Raw genomic sequence first — 22,882 nt, 5'->3', positions numbered from 1 at the left:
TTCATTGGGCTGTAGATATGGCTGCTGCCCACGCTCTGTACTGTTTCCTCTGGCCTCGCTGCTAATAGATGGCACGGACAACCAAAACAGCACGACCCTATTATGTATACATATGCAACCTAGATGTATAATAGACCTCCACACTACACTACCCTCAAACTTTCCCAATTATTCTATCATACACTCTATCCCTATACCTCCCCTCTCCCTACGACCCTGCTCCCTCTCAAAAAGGCCTACAAAGAAAGAGAAATTAAAAAGAGAGGTTTTTCACCCTGACGCACCCCATCCTTTCTAGATAGAGGGAGAAAGAGAGAGAGATAGAGAGAGAGAGTGATAGGGAGGAAGAGAAAGAGGAAAAAAAATCATAATTTATCTGTGTATTATCAAGAAAGGCAGACACTTTAATCAGTCAGCTATGAAGTCAGTATTTCCATTCTTATCTGTCGCAGGAGTGGAAATGGAGAGCAGATAGCGCTCTGGGAGCCCATCGGTGGGCAGGAATGATAATGGGGGAGAGAGGGCTGGCTATTGGACCGCTGTGTCAGCCCTATCTGCACCCATTATCAACAGCCTTATCGGCACTGCCATCAGCCAAGCTGTAATGGGGCCAGTTCAACTTTCCACATTATCATACCGCCAAGACCTGGTTCAGCGAGGCTAGAGGTCTGACTAGAGAGAAAGAGAGAGAGATTTCTGCAAGAGAATGAAGGATAAAGATAGAGTGAATAAAAAAGTAGGACTGGTAGATAGAGAAGAAAAAGAGAGCAATGAGGAGAATAAAGGGTTTTGGAAAACAGATAAATAAAAATGATCTAACTAGGCAAGCCTGGTATCGAACCAGGGTCTGTAGTGACTGAGATGCAATGCCTTAGACCGCTGCACCACTCGGGAGCCCAAGGTCACACTAACTACAGGAATTATAATAATTATCATAAATTTACAGTAACAACCAGATATTTACTTAGCATTTTACATGGTAATTCCACAACAATAATCTATTAATAATTAATTGTGTTTGTTTATTTGGGTTTCAATAAAACAAAGAACTACTAGGCACCTTTTCCAATTGTTTTAATTTATTTTAGAAAGTACCCACTGGCATCACAAAATGTCCTTGTATATACCAGGAAAAACAAGTAGAAACATAACGATGAGATAAAGTGCACATTCCTAATCCCCTAGCTTATCAATATAGTCTACACAGGTTGCACTGGCTACGAACAGACACTGTAGGTGGGTTCACGTAGTAAAAGGATGAAAATTATGTTCGACATCTGATTGCCAACGGAAGTCGTTAAACCACCCGATTGCTCTTCCTCTTCCCCATTTTTACTCTCTTGTTGTTCATTGATGGTCAAGAAGGCAACTTCTTCATTTACACACTATATAAAGGAAATGAGTTTCAGCTGTGGTCATACTGTCTGACTCAATCTGCCATGTTATTCCGTCATCTCGTCTGAGCACAATAAGGTATTTCATTACGTGCACATATCAATAAGATACTAAGAAAGGGAAAATATAAGATATAGTTTGGCATGGCATTGGAAGAAAACAAAGGGAGTGGTTAGTAACATGATGTCTGGACTACATCATCTCTCCTCACAACAGACAGACTTCTAAATGTGAAGGGGTGAAGAGTCACTGGACTTGGAGAGAGCTAGTAGTAAGTGGGGTGGACAAAGACACCACCTAACCCATATATGGGTCTGATTGGATCCCTATTCCCCTATGGTTTTACTGAGTACTCCAGAGCATATCTTAGATCACTTAACCATCCCCATTTCATACTGTACACTGAAAAGTACTCCTTAATGACGTGTGATATACTACCTGTGGCCCCGCAACTATCTAAATCCCCTCCACCGAGAGAACTGTCTTTGACTGACAGGTTACTTATCAGCCACAGAGCAAGAACACACATGTTTTACACGAGAGCAAAGCAAACCAGGCTAAGACCACTCACAAATAACAGGGTTGGCCTGAATGAGTCATACTGTACACATGAGAGAGAGAGGAGTTACTGATCCCTGGTTCCTGCCTCAGTTCAACTGGACAGGGAGAGTTACTGGCCAGGGAGTGTAGAGTATCTGCATCCCAAACAGCATCCATTTCCCTACATAATGCACTACTTTTGACCACTAGAGCACTATACAGGGAAAGGGTGCCATATGGGACACATCCTATCTGGCCAGAGTGTAGTGTATGAGAGCAGACAGTGAGAGGAGCCGCTGGTCTAGACCACCTCTGTTAAGGTGGGTCCCTGGGGCAGTCTAGCATCTCCTCTTTCTGGGCCTTTGTCCCTGACGCCCTGCAGTTCTTATCGTCTATTTTCCTCCTCATACACACTGTGTGTGTGTGTGTGTGTGTGTGTGTGTGTGTGTGTGTGTGTGTGTGTGTGTGTGTGTGTGTGTGTAATATAGATTGTTATGGGTGATCTGAGTGGGGGTGCAGAGTCATAAGTCCATGCAACATACTGTACATATATCATATTCTACAGGTCAAGAAGACACACTTCTGTGTACATCCCGTATCACAGTAGCGGTTGGGGGCAGGACCGTAGTGTTCCCGTTGTACTCCGATCCCTCCACCTGCCTGCCAGCTATAAAAAGCAGGTCAGGCTGGATTGTTTGCCCAAGCATTTTTATACCCCGGAACCGAACAGAGCGCTGAACACAGTAGGAGTAAATGGCCTCTCTTATCGTCTTCGCTAGGGGGAACTTGTCATAACAGCGTCACACACTACCCCCCAGCCAGCGGCCTGCCTGCCGACTCAGCCCGAGTATGGCCATGTGGCCAACGGCTACCCAGGACACACATAGAAACACCATCTCTATCCAGACCTCTGCATCAAGACAATGTATCAATGTAAAGATCTAACATACAACACCCACACAACCTTACTCCATCAATCATATCCTGAATAAAAAGTGTCATCGCATCAAACCATACCCCACATAAATATCACTCATCAACTGGATAACGGACACAAAACTAAAGAATTGTTGGTCTCATTTTGCAATGTGTCCCTAACGCCTATGTATTCATTTGGTTGTTACATAGGCAGGTACAGTGTAATTACAGTTTAGGTACACATGATTAAAAGGTCCTTACAACAGACAGCAGCACCAGCAGTGTTTAGAATGGAAGGTGGGACACAGCTGTTATGTACTTGAGGAAAGGGCTCTTTGCTTTAATGTTGTGGAGGTAAAAGTCCACCTGTACTACAGGAAGGCATATGACCACACCAAAGACAAAACACAGCAGCAGTTACTGCAAAAGTAAATAGTTTGACAAAGATTAGGCTACTGTAGGTACAGGTAACTGCCAAAATAATGGAAACACTTGGGTAAATGAGAGATACAAAGTATATTGAAAGCAGGTGCTTCCACACAGGTGTGGTTCCGTGTGGTTCCTGAGCTAATTAAGCAATTAACATTATATTATGATTAGGGTCATGTATAAAAATGCTGCGCAGGCCTTTATTTTGGCTACACCTCCTGGCAATGCCCCCGTCCACAGGGCACGAGTGGTCACGGAATGCTTTGATGAGCATGAAAACGATAAACCATATGCCATAGCAGTCTCAGTCACCAGATCTCAACCCAATTGAACAATTATGGGAGCGGTGTCTGAGACAGCATTTCCCACCACCTTCAACAAAACACCAAGTGATGGAATTTCTCTTAGAAGAATGGTGTTGCATCCAGCCAAGAGAGTTCCAGACCCTTGAAGAATCTATGCCAAGATACATTGAAGCTGTTCTTGCTCATGGTGGCCTAACACCCTATTAAGACACTATGTTTTAGCAGAGAAGTTTGGAACTCTTTCTTATTGGTCTATTAACTAATTTACCGATTAGTGATGTCACCAGGCAGGCCAAAACTCCATCCCAATGAAAAAGGATAACATTTCAGCTCGTATTTTCAAACCGCATTATCATAATTTTCACAATTTCATAGTATTATTCCAACCTCATAGTGTGGTAATGAGTGGCGGTCGGTGCCGTTTAGGTTTATGGCATGGCTTTATTTCCATTACAGCATATTGGATGACTGTCATTCATATTCAATTCACTCGGCTCAATGTAACATAAATAGGTTTAGGCTACTACAAGATACACATATTTGCTCTATACCCATCATGAGGTTGCTAATTGGTGTAATCAAGGTGACAGACAGTAGCTAGGTTTCCATTTAATTTGCAACAGATTTTCATGTGAATATTCTAAAATCTGAATAAAACATTATGCACATTTTCCCACCAGAGATGTGTTGACATCAAACTGACATTTTGCAGATGAAAGGCTGTGTGTTGATGACGTAGTGCACATAAAAATATATTTTGCCACTGAATTCCCATCAGCATGAAAAACACAGGTTATATAGGTTTCCATGGCATTTTCAACCCTACTGATGGTTTTGTCACAAAAACTGTTGCGGTATACAACAAATGTGCCCACTCTGGCCTAGGCATTGGCAATCTAGCCAAGAGCTCACAGATACAGTGCGGGTAGGCTACCTACATGAGACGATTATGGATATAATTGGAAATAGTGGCGCCGGAGAGGATGGCCGCCATTTTACGGCCTCCTGACCAATTGTGCTATATTGTGTGGGGTTTTTTGTGCTCTGATCCAAAACCAATGCTGTACATAATGTTTTGGCCATCGTTTCATATGACCGAAAAGAGCTTCTGGACATCAAAACAGCGATTACTGACCTTGGGTTGGATGAGGACTTCTACTTCAACAAATTGAAGGCTAAGGACATAATGCTCATCCCAGACCAGGCCCAAATCCCTGTCACTCGGAGGAGGCGGAGCTATAGAAGTCGGCATGAGAGATATGTAACGAGACTGCGACGGCGAGTACATAAGTGGCCATTACCCTCCGTTGTATTGAGAAACATGCAAGCACTGGAAAATAAACTGGATGAGCTTCATTCAAGACTATCCTATCAACGTGATCAGAAGAACTGCAATATACTATGTTTCACTGAGTTGTGGCTGAACAATGACATGGAAAATACAATATATTTTCTATAAATTGTCAGGACATAACAGCTGCGTCTGATAAGCTGAGGAGAGGTGTTGTTTCACTTGGTCGACAACAATTGGTGCACAATCTGTAATATTAATGTCACGCCCTGAACTTGGTTATCTTTGTTTTCTTTATTATTTTGGTTAGGTCAGGGTGTGACAAGAGGTGGTTTGTTGTGTTTCTGTCCTGTCTAGGGTTTTTGTATGTTTATGGGGTTGTTTACTAGTCTCTAGTGTTTTGTATGTCTATGGTTGCCTAGATTGGTTCTCAATTAGAGGCAGCTGTTTATTGTTGTCTCTGATTGGGAACCATATTTAGGCAGCCATATTCCTTGGGTAATTTCTGGGTGATTGTCTATGTGATGTTGCATGTTTGCACTCAGTGTTGATAGCGGTCACGTTCGTTTCGTTATTTTGTTTGTTTGTTTAGTGTACTTCGTATTCATTCGTCTTACATTAAAAGTATGTATTCACATCAAGCTGCGCTTTGGTCTCCTCACTACGATGATCGTGAAAATTAAGGAAGCCTCAAGGATCTGCACACTGAAAATAGAATGGCCTGGTGTAGACCACACTATCTACCAAGAGACTTTCCATCAACATTTTTTGTAGCCGTCTATTTACCACCACAAACTGATGCTCGCACTAAGACCACACTCAACAAGCTGTAAAAGGCCATAAGCAAACAAGAAAATGCTCAACTAGATGTGGCGCTCCTATTGGCTGAGGATCTTAACGCAGGGAAACCTAATTTCTACCAACATGTCTCCTGTGCAAATAGAGGCAAAAAAAATAAAACTCTAGATCACCTCTACACACAGAGATGCATACAACGCTCGCCATCTATTTAGCAAATCTGACCATAATTCCATCCTCTTAATTCCTGCTTACAAGAAAAACTCCAACAGGACGTACGGGTGCGATGAAGTGGATGCTAAGCGGACCTCGGAAGGTGAACCTTCAACCCATTCTAACAGGACAATTGACCCTAAACACAAAGCCAAGACAACGCAGGAGTGTCTTTGGAAAAAGTCTCTGAATGTCCTTGAGTGGACCAGCCAGAGCCCGGACTTGAACCCAATCAAACATCTCTGGAGGCCTGAAAATAGCTGTGCAGCGACGCTCCCCATCCAACCTGACAGAGCTTGAGAGGATCTGCAGAGAATGGAAGAAACCCCCCAAATACAGGTGTGCCAAGCTTGTAGCGTCATACCAATGCAGACTTGAGGCTGTAACCACTGCCAATGGTGCTTCAACAAAGTACTGAGTACAGGGTCTGAATACTTAAGTAAATGTGATATTTCAAAAATATATATATAAATTAGCAAAAATTCCTAAAAACGTGCTTTTTGCATTGTCATTATGGGGAATTGTGTGTAGATTGATGAGATATATATTTTTAATACATTTTAGAATAAGGCTGTAACAAAATGTGAAAATACTTTCCGAATGCCCTGTATGTTCCGGCATTCATCCGATGGCATTGAGGAGTTTACCACTTCAGTCAATGGCTTCATTAATAAGAGCATTGACAACGTAGTCCCCACAGTGACAGTTTAAGTCGTAAGTTTACATACACATTAGCCAAATAGATTTAAAGTCCATTTTTCACAATTGACAAATGCACGAATGCTGCCATCATTCCACAGTTTCTGGTTAGGGAAGGTTTTAAGTCACAGTGGGTACAACATCTCCTATACACTTCCTTACAAACACGCTCTCTGAGTTAGCATATACAGTTGAAGTCGGAAGTGTACATACACCTTAGCCAAATACATTTAAAAACTCTGTTTTTCACAATTACTGACATTTAATCCAAGTAAAAATCCACTGTCTTTGGTCAGTTAGGATCACCACTTTATTTTAAGAATGTGAAATGTCAGAATAATAGGAGAGAATGATTTATTTCAGCTTTTATTTATTTCATCACATTCCCAGTGGGTCAGAAGTTTACATACACTCAATTAGTATTTGGTAGCATTGCCTTTCAATTGTTTAACTTCGGTCAAACGTTTTGGGTAAATTCACCCACAATAAGTTGGGGGAATTTTGGCCCATTCCTCCTAACAGGGCTGGTGTAACTGAGTCAGGTTTGTAGGCCTCCTTGCTCACACACGCTTTTCAGTTCTGCCCCCAAATAGGATGAGGTCAGGGCTTTGTGATGGCCACTCAAATACATTGATTTTGTTAAGCCATTTTGCCACAACTTTGGAAGTATGCTTGGGGTCATTGTCCATTTGAAAGGCCCATTTGCGACCAAGCTTTAACTTCCTGACTGATGACTTGAGATGTAATTTTAATTACACATAATTTCTCCCTCATGATGCCATCTATTTTGTGAAGTACACCAGTCCATCTTGCAGCAAACCACCCCCACAACATGATGCAGCCACCCCCGTGCTCCACGATTGAGATGGTGTTCTTCGGCTTGCAAGCCTCCCCCTTTTTTCTCCAAACATAACGATTCTATTTTGTTTCATCAGACCAGATGACATTTCTCCAAAACCTACGATCTTTGTCCCCATGTGCAGTTGCAAACCGTAGTCTGGCTTTTTTATGGCAATTGGAGGTGTACCTATGGATGTATTTCAAGGCCCACCTTCAAACTCAGTGCCTCTTTGCTTGACATCATGGGAAAAATCAAAAGAAATCAGCCAAGACCTCAGAAAAAAAATTGTGGACCTCCACAAGTCTGGTTCATCCTTGGGAGCAATTTCCAAATGCCTGAAGGTACCATGTTCATCTGTACAAACAATAGTACGCAAGTATAAACACCATGGGACCACGCAGCTGTCATACCGCTCAGGAAGGAGACGAGTTCTATTTCCTAGAGATTAATGTACTTTGGTGCGAAAAGTGCAAATCAATCCCAGAACAACAGCAAAGTACCTTGTGAAGATGCTGGATGGGACATCGATCCCGAAGAAGTTGACCAACAACACAGTGTTTTAAAATGTAAGAAAGAAATGTGCTAAATAAACTAAAGAAAAACAGTAACACAATAAAATGTCAATAAAGGCTATATACAAGGGGTACCGAGTCAATGTGCCGGGGTACAGGTTAGTCGAAGTAATTGAGGTATTATTAACATGCAGGTAGAGGTAAAGTGACTATGCATAGATAAACAGAGTAGCAGCAGCTTATGTGAAGAGTGTGAAGGAACGTAAATGTATGCGTGTGTGACGTTTTAAGAAATACCGCTACACCCTCCGACGAACCATCACAGGCAAAGTGTCAAGACAGGACCAAAATTGAATGCTACTACACCGGCACTGACGCTCGTCAAATGTTGCAGAACTTGCAAACTATCACGGAATACAAAGGAAAACCCAGCCGAGCTGTCCAGTGGCGCCGAGCCTACCAGACAAGCTACATAACACCTTCTATGCTCGCTTCGAGGCTAGCAACACCGAAGTATGCATGAGAGCACCAGCTGTACCGGACGACGGTGTGATCACGCTCTCGGTAGCTGATGCGAGTAAGAACTTTAAACAGGGCAACATTCACAAGTCCGCAGGGCCAGATGAAATACCAGGATGCGTACTCGGAGCATGCGCTTACCAGTTAGCAAGTGTCTTCACTGACATTTTTAACCTCTTCCTGACCCTGTCTGTAATACCCAAGTTTCAAGCAGAACACCCTGTGCCCAAGAACGACAAGGTAACCTTTCTAAATGTCTATTTTATCACTCACATCTGTAGCCATGAAATGCTTTGAAAGGCTCACAATGGCTCACATCAACACCATCATTCCGACACCCTGGACCAACTCCAACAGATCACAAAATCTCTATTGGGCACCACATTGCCCTTTCCCACCTGGACAAACGGAACACCAACGTGAGAATGCTGTTGACTACAGCTCAGCGTTCAACACCATACTGCCCTCCAAGCTCATCACTAAGTTAAGGACCCTGGGATTAAACACCTCCCTCTTCAATTGTATACTGGACTTTGATGGGACGCCCCCAGGTTGTGAGGGTAGACAACAACACATCTGCCACGCTGACCCTCAACACAGGGGCCCCTCAGGGGTCTGTGCTTAGCCCCCTCCTGTACTGCCTGTTCCTCCACGACTACGTTGCTGCACACGACTCCAACAACATCATTAAGTTAGCTCACAACACAATGGTGGAAGGCCTGATCACCAACGACGACGAGACAGCCTATAGCGAGGAGGTCAGAGACCTTGCAGTGCGTTGCCAGGACAACCTCTCCCTCAAAGTAGGCAAGACAAAGGAGCTGATTGTGGCGCACGCCCCCATTCATATCGAGGGGGCTTTAGTGGAGACGGTCGGGAGGGTCAAGTTCCTCAGTGTCCAATCACCAAGGACCTATCATGGTCCAAACACACCAACACAGTCGTGAAGAGGGCTCAACAACGATTTGGCATGGGCCCTCAGATCCTCAAAAAGTTATACAGTTGCACCATTGAGAACATCTTGCATACGGCTCAGTACATCACTGGGGCCAAGCTCCCTGCCATTCAGGACCTCTATACCAGGCCATGTCAGAGGAAGGCCCTAAAAATTGTCAGACTCCAACCACCCAAGTCAATCTATTGTCTCTGCTACCACATGACAAGCAGTACCGGACCACCAAGTCTGAGACCAGCTTCTACCCCAAAGCCATAAGGCTTCTTAACAGTTAATTAAACAGCTACCTGGACTTTCTGCTTTTCACCCCTTAACTTCATGTACATAGTACTTCAATCAATCACCTAACCATTTCTCACATAATTATTTTACCGACATAAAAAGATCCCACAATGTCGAACCAACAAATTGTCTGCTGGCATTTCATGTTTCCATCAACCCGGTCTTGACATCCGCATGAAATGGTTGGATGGAAACATGGATAGCGACACATTCAATAATGCATTTGATGTTTTATTTTTCCCTTATTTTACCAGGTAAATTGACTCAGAACACATTCTCATTTACAGCAACGACCTGGGGAATAGTTACAGGAGACAGGAGGGGGGATGAATGAGCCAATTGTAAGTTGGGGATGATTAGGTGGCCATGATGGTATGAAGTCCAGATTGGGAATTTAGCCAGGACAACGGGGTTAACACCCCTACTCTTACGATAAGTGCCATGGGCTCTTTAGTGACCACAGAGTCAGAACACCCGATTAACGTCCCATCTGAAAGACGGCACCCTAGAGGGCAACGTCTCCAATCACTGCCCTGAAGCATTGGGATATTTTTTTTTTCACCCGAAGAAAGGGTGCCTCTTACTGGCTCTCCAACACCACTTCCAGCAGCATCTGTTCTCCCATCTAGAGACTGACCAGGACCAACCCTGCTTAGCTTCAGAAGTAAGCCAGCAGTGGGATGCAGGGTGGTATGCTGCTGGCTTGCACACTCTTGCTGCATCAAGGTGATCTCGGGTGTAGTTATTAGTCCAAACAGTTGCAAAATGGAACAAAAACTACAGTTTCTATTGGACAAATTCAGGTAGGTCCATCCCCGTTTCTTTCCGTTTAAAAAAAAGTTTTGCAACAGAATCGGCTGAATTAATACACCCCTGATAACCTCTAAAAGCCAAACCTTCATACCATAACTGCTAACATTAACCACTACGCAGCCTACATCATTGAAACCATATTAGCCAATGCCATAGTCAAGATAGCTACTAGAATTAAAGGGAGTAAGTAAACCGACAATCCATGTGTATAATCACACAGTACAGTAACAAGTTTAGCCTTTACACCAGTGAGCACCGGTGGCAATAATTTAATAAAACCGAAAGCTTACTTTGACTTGGAAGAGCTGCAGTGTAACATAAATAGCATTCCTCTCTAAGGTTGTCTCTCTCAAATTTGTAAGAAATGTAATTGTTCAAAACTTTAACTTATATATATATATATATATATATACACACACACACAGTGGGGCAAAAATGTATTTAGTCAGCCACCAATTGTTCAAGTTCTCCCATTTAAAAAGATGAGAGAGGCCTTCATCATAGGTACACTTCAACTATTACAGACAAAATGAGAAAAAAGAATCCAGAAAATCACATTGTATGAATTTATTTGCAAATTATGGTGGAAAATAAGTATAAGTATTTGGTCACCTACAAACAAGCAAGATTTCTGGCTCTCACAGACCTGTAACTTCTTCTTTAAGAGGCTCCTCTGTCCTCAACTCATTACCTGTATTAAATGGCACCTGTTTGAACTTGTTATCAGTATAAAAGACACCTGTCCACAACCTCAAACAGTCACACTCCAAACTCCACTATGGCCAAGACCAAAGAGCTGTCAAAGGACACCAGAAACAAAATTGTAGACCTGCACCAGGCTGGGAAGACTGAATCTGTAATAGTTCATTAAGCAGCTTGGTTTGAAGAAATCAACTGTGGGAGCAATTATTAGGAAATGGAAGACATACAAGACCACTGATAATCCACACGCAAGATCTCACCCCGTGGGGTCAAGATGATCACAAGAACGGTGAGCAAAAATCCCAGAACCACGCAGGGGGACCTAGTGAATGACCTGCAGAGAGCTGGGACCAAAGTAACAAAGCCTACCATCAGTAACACACTACGCCGCCAGGGACTCAAATCCTGCAGTGCCAGACGTGTCCCCCTGCTTAAGCCCGTACATGTCCAGGCCCGTCTGAAGTTTGATAGAGAGCATTTGGATGATCCAGAAGAAGTTTGGGAGAATGTCATATGGTCAGATGAAACCAAAATATAACTTTTTGGTAAAAACTCAACTCGTCGTGTTTGGAGGACAAAGAATGCTGAGTTGTATCCAGAGAACACCATACCTACTCTGAAGCATGGGGGTGGAAACATCATGCTTTGGGGCTGTTTTTCTGCAAAGGGACCAGGACGACTGATCCGTGTAAAGGAAAGAATGAATGGGGCCATGTATCGTGAGATTTTGAGTGAAAACCGCCTTCCATCAGCAAGGGCATTGAAGATGAAACGTGGCTGGGTCTTTCAGCATGACAATGATCCCAAACACACTGCCCGGGCAAAGAAGGAGTGGCTTCGTAAGAAGCATTTCAAGGTCCTGGAGTGGCCTAGCCAGTCTCCAGATCTCAACCCCATAGAAAATCTTTGGAGGGAGTTGAAAGTCCGTGTTGCCCAGCAACAGCCCCAAAACATCACTGTTCTAGAGGAGATCTGCATGGAGGAATGGGCCAAAATACCAGCAACAGTGTGTGAAAACCTTGTGAAGACTTACAGAAAACATTTGACCTCTGTCATTGCCAACAAAGGGTATATACCAAAGTATTGAGAAACTTTTGTTATTGACCAAATACTTATTTTTCACCATAATTTGCAAATAAATTCATTAAAAATCCTACAATGTGATTTGCTGGATTTTATTCCCTCATTTTGTCAGTCATAGTTGAAGTGTACCTATGATGAAAATTACAGGCCTCTCTCATCTTTTTAAGTGGGAGAACTTGCACAATTGGTGGCTGACTAAATACTTTTTTGCCCCACTGTATATATATATATTATATCACAGAGTACCAGTCAAAAGTTTGGACACACCTTTATTTTTACTACACTGTAGGATAATACTGAAGACATCAAAACTAACACATATGGAATCATGTAGTAACCAAAAAAAGTGTTAAATAAATCAAAATATATTTTAGATTTGAGATTCTTCAAAGTAGCCACCCTTTGCCTTGACGACAGCTTTGCACATTATTGGCATTCTCTCAACCAGCTTCATGAGATAAAAAAAAGTTAATTTGTGGAATTTCTTTCCTTCTTAATGCATTCGAGCCAATCGATTGTGTTCTGACAAGGTAGTGGTGGTAAACAAAAAATAAATGGTAAAAGACCAAGTCCATATTATGGAAAGAACAGCTCAAATAAGCAAAGCGAAACAACAGTCCATCATTACTAAGGTCAGTCAATCAGGAACATTTCAAGAACTTTCAAAGTTACTTCAAGTACAGTTGCACAAACCATCAAGCGCTATGATGAAACTGGCTAGCATGAGGACCGGCACAGGAAAGGAAGACAAAGAGTTACCTCTGCTGCAGAAGATAAGTTCATTAGAGTTACCAGCCTCAGAGATTGCGGCCCAAATAAATGCTTCACGGAGTTCATGTAACAGACATCTCGAGGGATGCACCGATATGATATTTTTGGCCGATACTTGATATTTTCCTTGCCAAAAAAAAAAAGACACCGATACCGATAACCAATGTTTCAAATTTTAGTGGCCTTTGAAGCATTCTAGTACAGTTAAATAGTTAACACACATGGACGCAGCGGTCTAAGGCACCGCATCTCAGTGCAAGAGGCGTCACTACAGTCCCTGGTTCAAATCCAGTCTGTCTCACATCTGGCAGTGATTGGCGCACAATTGGCTCAGCGTCGTCTGGGTTTGGCCGGGGTAAATAAGAATTTGTTCTCAACTGACTTGCCTAGTTAAATAAAGTTCACACACACACACACAGACCCCCCAAAAATTTGGTTGGCATTTACTTATGTCCCCATTACCAGTAAAACATAATCAAAAACTATTTATTTCACTTACTTGCTATGCTGTATCATTGTATCACTGTATCATTCAGTCGTTTCATTCTCAACCAGGATTTCTATGGAACACCGCTTGGGTCTTTGCGTGTCAAAAAATATATGTGTCAAGTAATACTATTTGACGTGTCAAATAAGCTTGTTGAACAATCAGGATCAGAATATGACTGCACGTCACATAATAATTTAACTCGTTCACACATTTTTTTACGTAGTTATTACAAAATCACTCCTATTTCATATGTCACAACGATCCATCGATATGTATGCTATGATGCTGGTAAAGTTGTCTCGCGCACCTACAGTGCTGGTCATAAAAAAAGCTAGTTAGCGAGCTCATGGATGTAAACAATGTTCTTCCCCAAAAACATAGCAAAACGACAATCTGTTTCAGTAGCTCTAGTTAGCTAGCCAACTATATAGCTCGGTGTCATCGTCTAAAATAACCTCAATTTATAAGACAGTTCTTATTTGATTAATGGTGGTCGGACCCATCTATGTGAAGCTAGCCATAATAAGGATTAGCCATAATAGTGGGCTTTGCGGTTAGCCTTCAAAATAAAAGTATTGCATAATTCTACTATTTGTATTCATTTGCATCACTGTCAATTACATACTTTTATTTTGAAGGAAAACTGCAAATTCCACTATTGTGCCTAATCCTTATTGTTGCTAGCTTCACAACACATAACCTGGTCCGGTCGAGCCTCACTAGCCAGCTGTTTATAACGTTAGCTTTGGGAAACAGGGTTAAGTAGCTGGATAGCTATTTATTTTCATGAACTGACGTTTAATTTCAATTGGTGAACAACAAGTGGCAACCTAGCTAATACTTACTCACAAGGATTCCTAAATCATTGCTAAGATTAATGAAAATTACTGCAGTTTCTACTGTTTTCAGGCTGTTTGTATTGGTGCTAGCTAGGTACGAAGCTAAAGCTAGCTACCCCAGAAGGTGCGGTCGAACAAATTATGCTTTATTACCAATGCGGTATTGTAAACACATCGTTCGTGGCCGGTGTTTGCAGACTTTTTGTACAGCTTTGACAGTGCTACTGTATATTTTTTGAAACGCAAAGACCCAAACGGCGTTCTATAGTATGCATGTCGTGAAGTTAATAGCAGTAACTCCGGTAGGGCAACATCTGAAAAACAGCGCACTTGGTAGTCTGTACCAGTGCTTGACCAGTCGGCGAAAGCCAACATCACCCACGACAGAAAACAGTTTATTGTCAAGGGCAATTAATTCTATTATCTTGGCTTTAATGGATTTTGCCTTTGAATTGTCTCACTGAAATGTTCTTACTCTTTCAAATGACTGCTCGACTTGTTAACTGCTCGATCCACACAAAAGATATTGTGGGCTAGGTTAGGAATGCTGTGTTGCACTTGTAGCGCAAAATTTTATGTGGCATCATTACGTCATGTATCTACATTATATAGGTATTCACGTCAGCTTTGACATCAGTTTTGCACATCGGCATTAAACTAGACATCGGGCCGATACCGATGTTGGCATTTTTAGCTAATAATCATCCGATTCCCATATGTTCACCGATATATCGTGCATCCCTATTCACAACCACAGCATTCTTCAGCGATACGCCATCCCATTTGGTTTGCGCTTAGCGGGACTATCATTTGTTTTTCAACAGGACAATGACACAACACACCTCCAGGCTGTGTAAGGGCTATTTGACCAAGAAGGAGAGTGATGGAGTGCTGCATCAGATGACTTGATCGAGCTCAACCCAATTGAGATGGTTTGGGATGAGTTTTCCTGATTGACTGATCTTCGTGTCTTAAAGTAATGAAGGACTGTCATTTCTCTTTGCTTTTTTGAGCTGTTCTAGACATAATATGGACTTGGTCTTTTACCAGATAAGACTATCTTCTGTATACCACCCCTACTTTGTCACAACACAATTGATTGGCTCAATCGCATTAAGGAGGAAAGAAATTCCACAAATTAACTTTTCAAGAAAGCTGTTCATTAAAATGCATTCCAGATGACTACCTCATGAAGCTGGTTGAAAGAATGCCAAGAGTGTGCAAAGCTATCATCAAGGCAAATGGTGGGTACCTTAAAGAATCTAAAATATATTTTGATTCATTTAACACTTTTCTGGTTACTACATGATTCCATATGTGTTATTTCATAGTTTTGATGTCTTTACTATTATTTTACAATGTAGAAAATAGTAAAAATAAAGAAAAACCCTTGAATGAGTAGGTGTATCCAAACTTTTGACTGGTACTGTATGTAATATATATATTATATATTATATTTTATATATATATATATTATAAAAACACAGAAAAATCTATTTTTTGACTGCACTGGGCCTTTAAGTAAGTATTCTCTCTTTATAGGCGGTTCTTGCCTCAGAGGTCAGAGGTGAAACCGTTTACAATGGCTCCAGGGGGGCCAAAGAGCAGAGCATCACAATTCACGCTACACGGTCCCCAGAGTAAATAGCAGGAAGGTGTAATAACTCATCCACACACCAAACAGGCAACATTTCCTCTGTAAACCTGCCAACTTCCCTCCACTAACAGGCCACTCACCCATTCCAATAACACTGTTCACAGTCATCAGCTCTATAGACCATAACGTAAGTGCAAAATAAACTGATACACACAACACTCCACCAACAAAATGAGCAAATCCCTAAAAATAATGTTCTCAAACTGAACATACTATTTAAAACCATCTCAATTACAACTTAATCGGTCATCTAATATGTAGAAAAATCAACCACTTTAAGCATTATGCTGATGCTGTACTTTTCTCTCATTTCCCCCCCTTTTTAGCAGTATCAAGTTATGCTCCTCATTTTTCACCAAAAAAAAAAAAAACACATTCAAGATAATCATCGATGAACACAAATTTCCCTGCATCTCAATGGTATCTTACATGGAATCTACACTGAGTAATATGTGGTATTAGTTTTAATTAAATTAATCAACTACAATGCTTGTTAGGAAAAAAAATGGGGCGGGGAAAAAGATGAGGTTGAAAGAGGGAGGGAGAGAAATGCATTCACACCTATCATCTAATTATACAACAACATTAATCACATTAACGGTGGAACTGATTGCCAGGGTCCAGGCCTTGCTGCTCCTACGTGTCGCTTTGCTATTGCAGTGGAGTCTTAGCTCCTGCCTGCTCTGTGCTGATAACAACTCTAATCATACTTGGCAATCTCTATCTGCACCGGAGATCGGCCCCCAGGGCTTATCAAAAGTTCACATCGAGCTAAAAGCAGAACAAATAAGGAAAAACACACAAGAGAAAGCCACCAAGGCACTGTGTGTATATATGGGCATATGGGTTTATGAGTGTGTGTGTTTGTCTGACACAGTGGTTTTCTTTGGTACTGGCTTGGGAAGATTGGATCAATGTTTCAATTGTATAACTATGAAACTGTCATGTGAACCAGAAAGTTAAAAGTATATGTCAGATAATATAGAAAAGGGTTACAATCATCCATACAAATGTTACAAATATAAAATCTAAATTAAAAAGTTGATGCATAAATAAACATCCATGGTCTGAAGAGATAAGGTCAATGGGTAATTCAGAGGTGGCTGAACCTATAGACATGACATCATGGTTTCTATAGGAGGCCATGCATTATTCATGGTGACCTCTGAGCTTTATCCGTGATGTCATGAGGGCAGAGCTGCAGAGAGAGTTGCAGCTGTATCTGTGGATCTGCCTGAGCTTATCTACCAGTGATCAGCAGGCGGCCTTATCAGCCCTGCACATCTCAGAGGGGAAGCTGCCTGCTTTTAAACCTACAATACATCCATCTACCATGTCTGTATTCCAGGCTCTTTTTGTTGTTGCCTTATCAGACCTGCCATCCCTGTTTCTGGTCTTATCCTCTTCTCCCACTTTTTAAAGTATCTAGAGATACACCCAACTAGTCCCAAACAACAACACAAACACAACAAAGATGAGAATGCAGCAGCCGAATGTAATTATAATGCAAGCTCCATCCCAATCGCCTTCATCTGTCTCATGCTCTTAATATCGGAGAGCGATCGCCGCCCCGCTTATCCTGTCTCCCATCTCAACCGCCAAAATAAAAGCCCTGGGATCCGGATGCAGTGGGTTGCATGCATATCTTTCCATCAAGGAGGGATGGATAATCAGTTTGAGAGATCTTCACCGTTGGGAAAATGACGCACAAAAGAAGCAGACAAATATCTAACCTGAATTTAGGCTTTCAGCTTCCGTAATGCTGGACACAACATTTGTTGTTGGACCATCATTCCAAATGCTGTTACCATCATTCCAGCAAATGTGCTATAACCATAACATAAAATACAGGCTGGTACGAAGAAGCAAGCTTGTGATGCTTATGGAACAATATTGTGGACGTAATCTAACCCCAATTCTTTATCACCACTCCTCCTCCATTAAAATGTCTGCCAAGGCACAAGAGAATCATGGGACTTGTTTCTCTGTGCACCGTCAAGAGGCCGGGGAAGCATGATGGTGTAAGAACTGATAAAGACAAAGGCTATGACAACCCTGAGACGCATACATCCTTTCCAGGGTCTGGACTATATCCACATTCCACGCGAGACTGATGTGTGATCAGTTGATAGAACACTATTGATAGACCACTATGAAAAGGAAATAACAAATATTGTTTTTTTTGTATTATTTAAATTACAACTAGCTAGCCTACAGAACATCAACAGCATAACATGAAGAAGATTTGACTTATAGTCAAAGACTTTAAAACCTCTCACTATCATGTAGCCTTTTCCAGTGGCTGCTTTGATGATGGCATGTTGCAGATCCTATTTGGAGTAGATTTGGGCCATTGGCATGAACGCCCAATGGTGTGCCTTTTACTAGAAGCTTTTTATGAGCACTTTAAACACAGTGCCTAACATATACTAATGTTACCTTGTGTGATTTCTCTTTCCTTTTCAATAGTCGCTTTCTGCTTTATTTTTTAAGCAGCCCTTCCAAACTCAACCTCCAAGATATTGCTACTGTGTTTATCAGACCAAGGCATCTCTTCTGGATGAAGAACTGAAACAGCGCATGGCAACAGAGCAAAACAACTTCTCAGCAGTAGTCAGTAAGTGAGGGTGTGTGTGAGAGAGAGAGTAAATATTATTAATATTTTCATTAACTGCATAATCATGCAAACCTTCACACAATTTGTAAACAGGAAGAACTTGTCAAGCAAGGAGACCAAGCACCAGACCAAAATAAAAACAATTTTAAATGGAAGCCTATGCATTATGGAGTTAAAAGGATAGATTAAAAAATATCCTATTGTAACCCACTATCAGCAGGCAAGATCAGCTAGGCGTGCTATCTGGTGTCCCATCTCTGGAAAAAGAACAGTAAAGCCTGGGGAAAATGCAACGTCAGCCTCAGTGCAGCCTCAGACAGAAAACAAATAAAAAAATATCCAATTTTAATCTTTATCTCGTCTGAGATCGGATCGCTGTATATCTGTGTTCACATCGCCTTTTTCAGAGAACAGTGACGTTTCCACAACAGAATTAAACAGGAAACCACTGTTTCAGTTCAGTTGCTAATGGACAAAACGTTTTTAAAAGAGCAAATTCAACTTTTTATTAAGCCTACAGCAACTGTAAATAAAGTAAAGAGAAACTGCAAGTTAGGCTAAATGGCCCTAACTAATTAGGTAACACAACGTTTAAACCTCCTGCGATAGACCGCATTAACCATTTTTCAAATGTAACCTAACCTAGATCTAAATGAATAATAGCTTTCACTCTATGATGTTTCACATTGTTTAATAATTTATTGCACACTCTCACTGTGGAGAGTTGAGCTGGAGAGCCTGCAGATGTTGCTTGCCACTGAGTGAGATGTGCTTTACATCACATTTAAAATAAAACATGACATTATTTTGAAATAATTTTGAATATATATGCTATAGTAGGGCCTATTTAGCATTTATAATAGTAGGCTAGCCTACGAGCTCAATGTTATGCTAGCTGACTATATTTTAAATTGGTTTGTGTCAGTAGCCTAGGCTATCAGTAAAACTGTTGGCTACCCTACACAAAATGAAAAAACTATGCACATTTTCACAAAATCCTTAAAAAATACTTTGTTACATAATAACATTTTTAAATTAGGTTTGCAGGTAAATGCTAGAAATATTATTTTGGTCACTGCTGAATTTCACAAACCTGTCAACACCTGTCAAAGTGTATATTTCACACTCACAACTGCACAATGACACTTAAAGGGGAAATCTGCAGTAGCTACATACATTTTGTTGACTTAAAAATCAATATTTACCCATAGATTCTTGAAGAATATAACTTATACATGCCTCATGAGATTAGTTCAACTCTTGTACCCCATCACTGTACATACCATCACTGTACATAACCTACATTACTCATCTCATATGTTTATACTGTACTCTATACCATCTACTGCATCTTGCCGTCTTTATGTAATACATGTATCACTAGCCACTTTAAACAATGCCACTTTTATATGTTTACATACCCTACATTACTCATCTCATATGTATATACTGTACTCGATATCATCTACTGCATCTTGCCTATGCCGTTCTGTACCATCATTCATTCATATATCTTTATGTACATATTCTTAATCCCTTTACACTTGTGTGTATAAGGTAGTTGTTGTGAAATTGTTATGTTAGATTACTCGTTGGTTATTACATCATTGTCGGAACTAGAAACACAAGCATTTCGCCACACCATGTGTATGTGACAAATAAAATACGATTTGATCAGAACCCAAAATATAAGATGGTTTTGAGATATTCCAATTTTTGTAAACAAAGTACTTGTAAACAAATGCTGTATAGCCTCAAAACATGGTTACAACTCTAATGGTCCCTCCTTGCATCCATAGCTCTTTGAGAGTGGTTACATTTATCCAGCCCCATCCCTGTTGTTTAGCGAAACAGTAGCGGGGATCTCGCTTTGTTATTGTTTCAACAGCTGATTGCCGCTTTAAAGATAAATGTGAACTTATTTGTTCTTACGTTTGATCTGCCGGGGTTTGCTCTGCTTTCTTCGGGACATGGCTTTATCCTGTTCTTGTTCAGCTGGAAATAAGTGATCTTCTTCCCAAGAAGACCTCTACTAGCAATGAAACACAGCTCGATCTCCACCCGGAGATATCCGCATGACCTGCACTTTGATATTATTTGACGCGCGATAACTACCTGTGGTCAAGTAAGCTTTAGTTACTTTTAAATGTCTTCCCAGATGTGCGGTCTTCTCCTAGCTCTTCCTCCTCTTCCTTGTGATGTCTTGACTGTCACCGAAGGGATGCCAGTGCCTGCAGTTGTGTCGCTATCATTATTGTATTAAATGTTGCCGCTTGATTGTTTTCGTTTTTCCTTTATGTTTTTCCCTAGTCCGCTCCACGCTCTAGTACAGGCAGCCAGTATCAATGGAGCGCGAGCATGACACTAAACAGTACAGCTGATATGGAGACATGACACACCCCTCTAACGCCACCTGCGTCTGACGTAGATATAGCGTCTCGATGATGGGCGTCAACAGTTGGCCCCCAAATCCTTGATTGTATACCTACTTAGATTTTATACATTTATTACGTTTATTTTGACTGTTTATCTTAACTTATCTAGGTTTATCTGGAAGGTTTATCAAAAACTGAAATTATTCTGGCATTTATAATTGCATAATCTGGCAATAGTAGCCTATGATTCACAGCAAATCTGTAGCCTATCTTTATAATGTACAAACTATAAGGCTAATAGTCCATCCCTTGTACTTTGCCTACAAGATAAAAGACAGTTATGATAAATAATATTGAAGTTGATGAGAAATTAAGACATGCATAAGGAAAGTATTTTAGGATAATACAGTGCCACCGACACGGCCCCGTACCAAGGACTGCGGGTCCCCCCTCTCCTTCTCCGTGGCCTACCTGAGTAAGACATTTAAACATGTTGACCCTCGCAAGGCTGCTGGCCCAGACGGCGTCCCTAGTTTCGTACTCAGAACATGCGCAGACCCGCTGGTTGGTGTGTTTATGAGCATATTCAATCTCTACCTATCCCAGTCTGCTGTCCCCACGTGCTTCAAGATGGCCACCATTGTTCCTGTACCCAAGAAGACAAAGATAACTGAACTAAATGACTATCGTCCCGTAGCACTCACTTCTGTCATCATAAAGTTCTTTGAGAGACTAGTCAAGGATCGTATCACCTCCACCTCCACTACCTGCAACCTTAGACCCACTTCAGTTTGCATACCACCCCAACATGTACACAGACGATGCAATCGCCATCACTCTGCACACTGCCCTATCCCATCTGGACAAGAGGAATACCTATGTAAGAATGCTGTTCATTGACTACAGCTCAGCATTCAACACCATAGTACCCTTCAAGCTCATCATTAAGCTTGAGGCCCTGGGTCTCAATCCCGCCCTGTGCATTTGGGTCCTGGACTTTCTGATCGGGTGGTGAAGATAGGAAACAACATCTCCACTTCGCTGATGCTCAACACTGGGGCCCCACAAGGGTGCATGCTCAGCCCCCTCCTGTACTCCCTGTTCACCCATGACTGCGTGGCCATGCACGTCTCCAACTCAATCATCAAGTTTGCAGGTGTCACAACAGTAGTGGGCTTGATTACCAACAACGACAAGACAGGGCACTCGGAGTGTGGTGTCAGGAAAACAACCTCTCACTCAATGTAAAAAAAACAAAGGAGATGATCGTGAACTTCAAGAAACAGCAGAGGGAGCACCCCCCTATCCACATCGACGGGACAGTAGTGGAGAAGGTGGAACGTTTTAATTTCCTCTGCGTACACATCACAAATGTACACACCTCTTCAACCTCAGGAGGCGGAAGAATTTTGGCTTTTCACCTGAAACCCTCACAGATGCAACTTTTACAGATGCACAATTGAGAGCATCCTGTCAGGCTGTATCACCGCCTGGTACGGCAACTGCACCGCCCTCAACCGCAAGGCTCACCAGAGGGTGGTGCGGTCTGCACAACGCATAACTGGCGGAAAACTACCTGCCCTCCAGGACTCCTACAGCACCCGATTTCACAGGAAGGCCAAAAAGATCATCAAGGACAACAACCACCCGAGCCACTGCCTGTTCACCCTGTTAACATCCAGAAGGCGAGGTCAGTACAGGTGCATCAAAGCTGGGACAGAGAGACTGAAAAACATCAATCAAGATGTCATCAGACTGTTAAACAGCGATCACTAACACAGAGAGGCTGCTGCCTACGTACAGACTCGAATCATTGGCTACTTTAATGAATGGATCAC

The 22,882-nt window shown here is 41.7% G+C and overlaps 1 protein-coding gene across 1 annotated transcript in view; it reads right to left on the bottom strand.

The window, feature by feature from the left end:
• Positions 1-21,046, bottom strand: part of LOC112218486 (zinc finger protein ZFPM1-like) — an 86,783-nt gene extending 65,737 nt beyond the window's left edge. The window contains exon 1 of the mRNA XM_024379323.2: positions 20,602-21,046. Within this exon, the coding sequence (XP_024235091.2) occupies positions 20,602-20,641 (40 nt within the window). The 5' untranslated portion in view covers positions 20,642-21,046. The remainder of the gene's footprint in view (positions 1-20,601) is intronic.
• Between the last annotated feature and the right edge of the window lie 1,836 nt (positions 21,047-22,882).

This window comes from Oncorhynchus tshawytscha, linkage group LG19 (assembly GCF_018296145.1).
Source record: "Oncorhynchus tshawytscha isolate Ot180627B linkage group LG19, Otsh_v2.0, whole genome shotgun sequence".
NCBI classification, from domain to species: Eukaryota; Metazoa; Chordata; class Actinopteri; order Salmoniformes; family Salmonidae; genus Oncorhynchus; species Oncorhynchus tshawytscha.
This window is presented reverse-complemented; position numbering and strand designations above follow the sequence as displayed.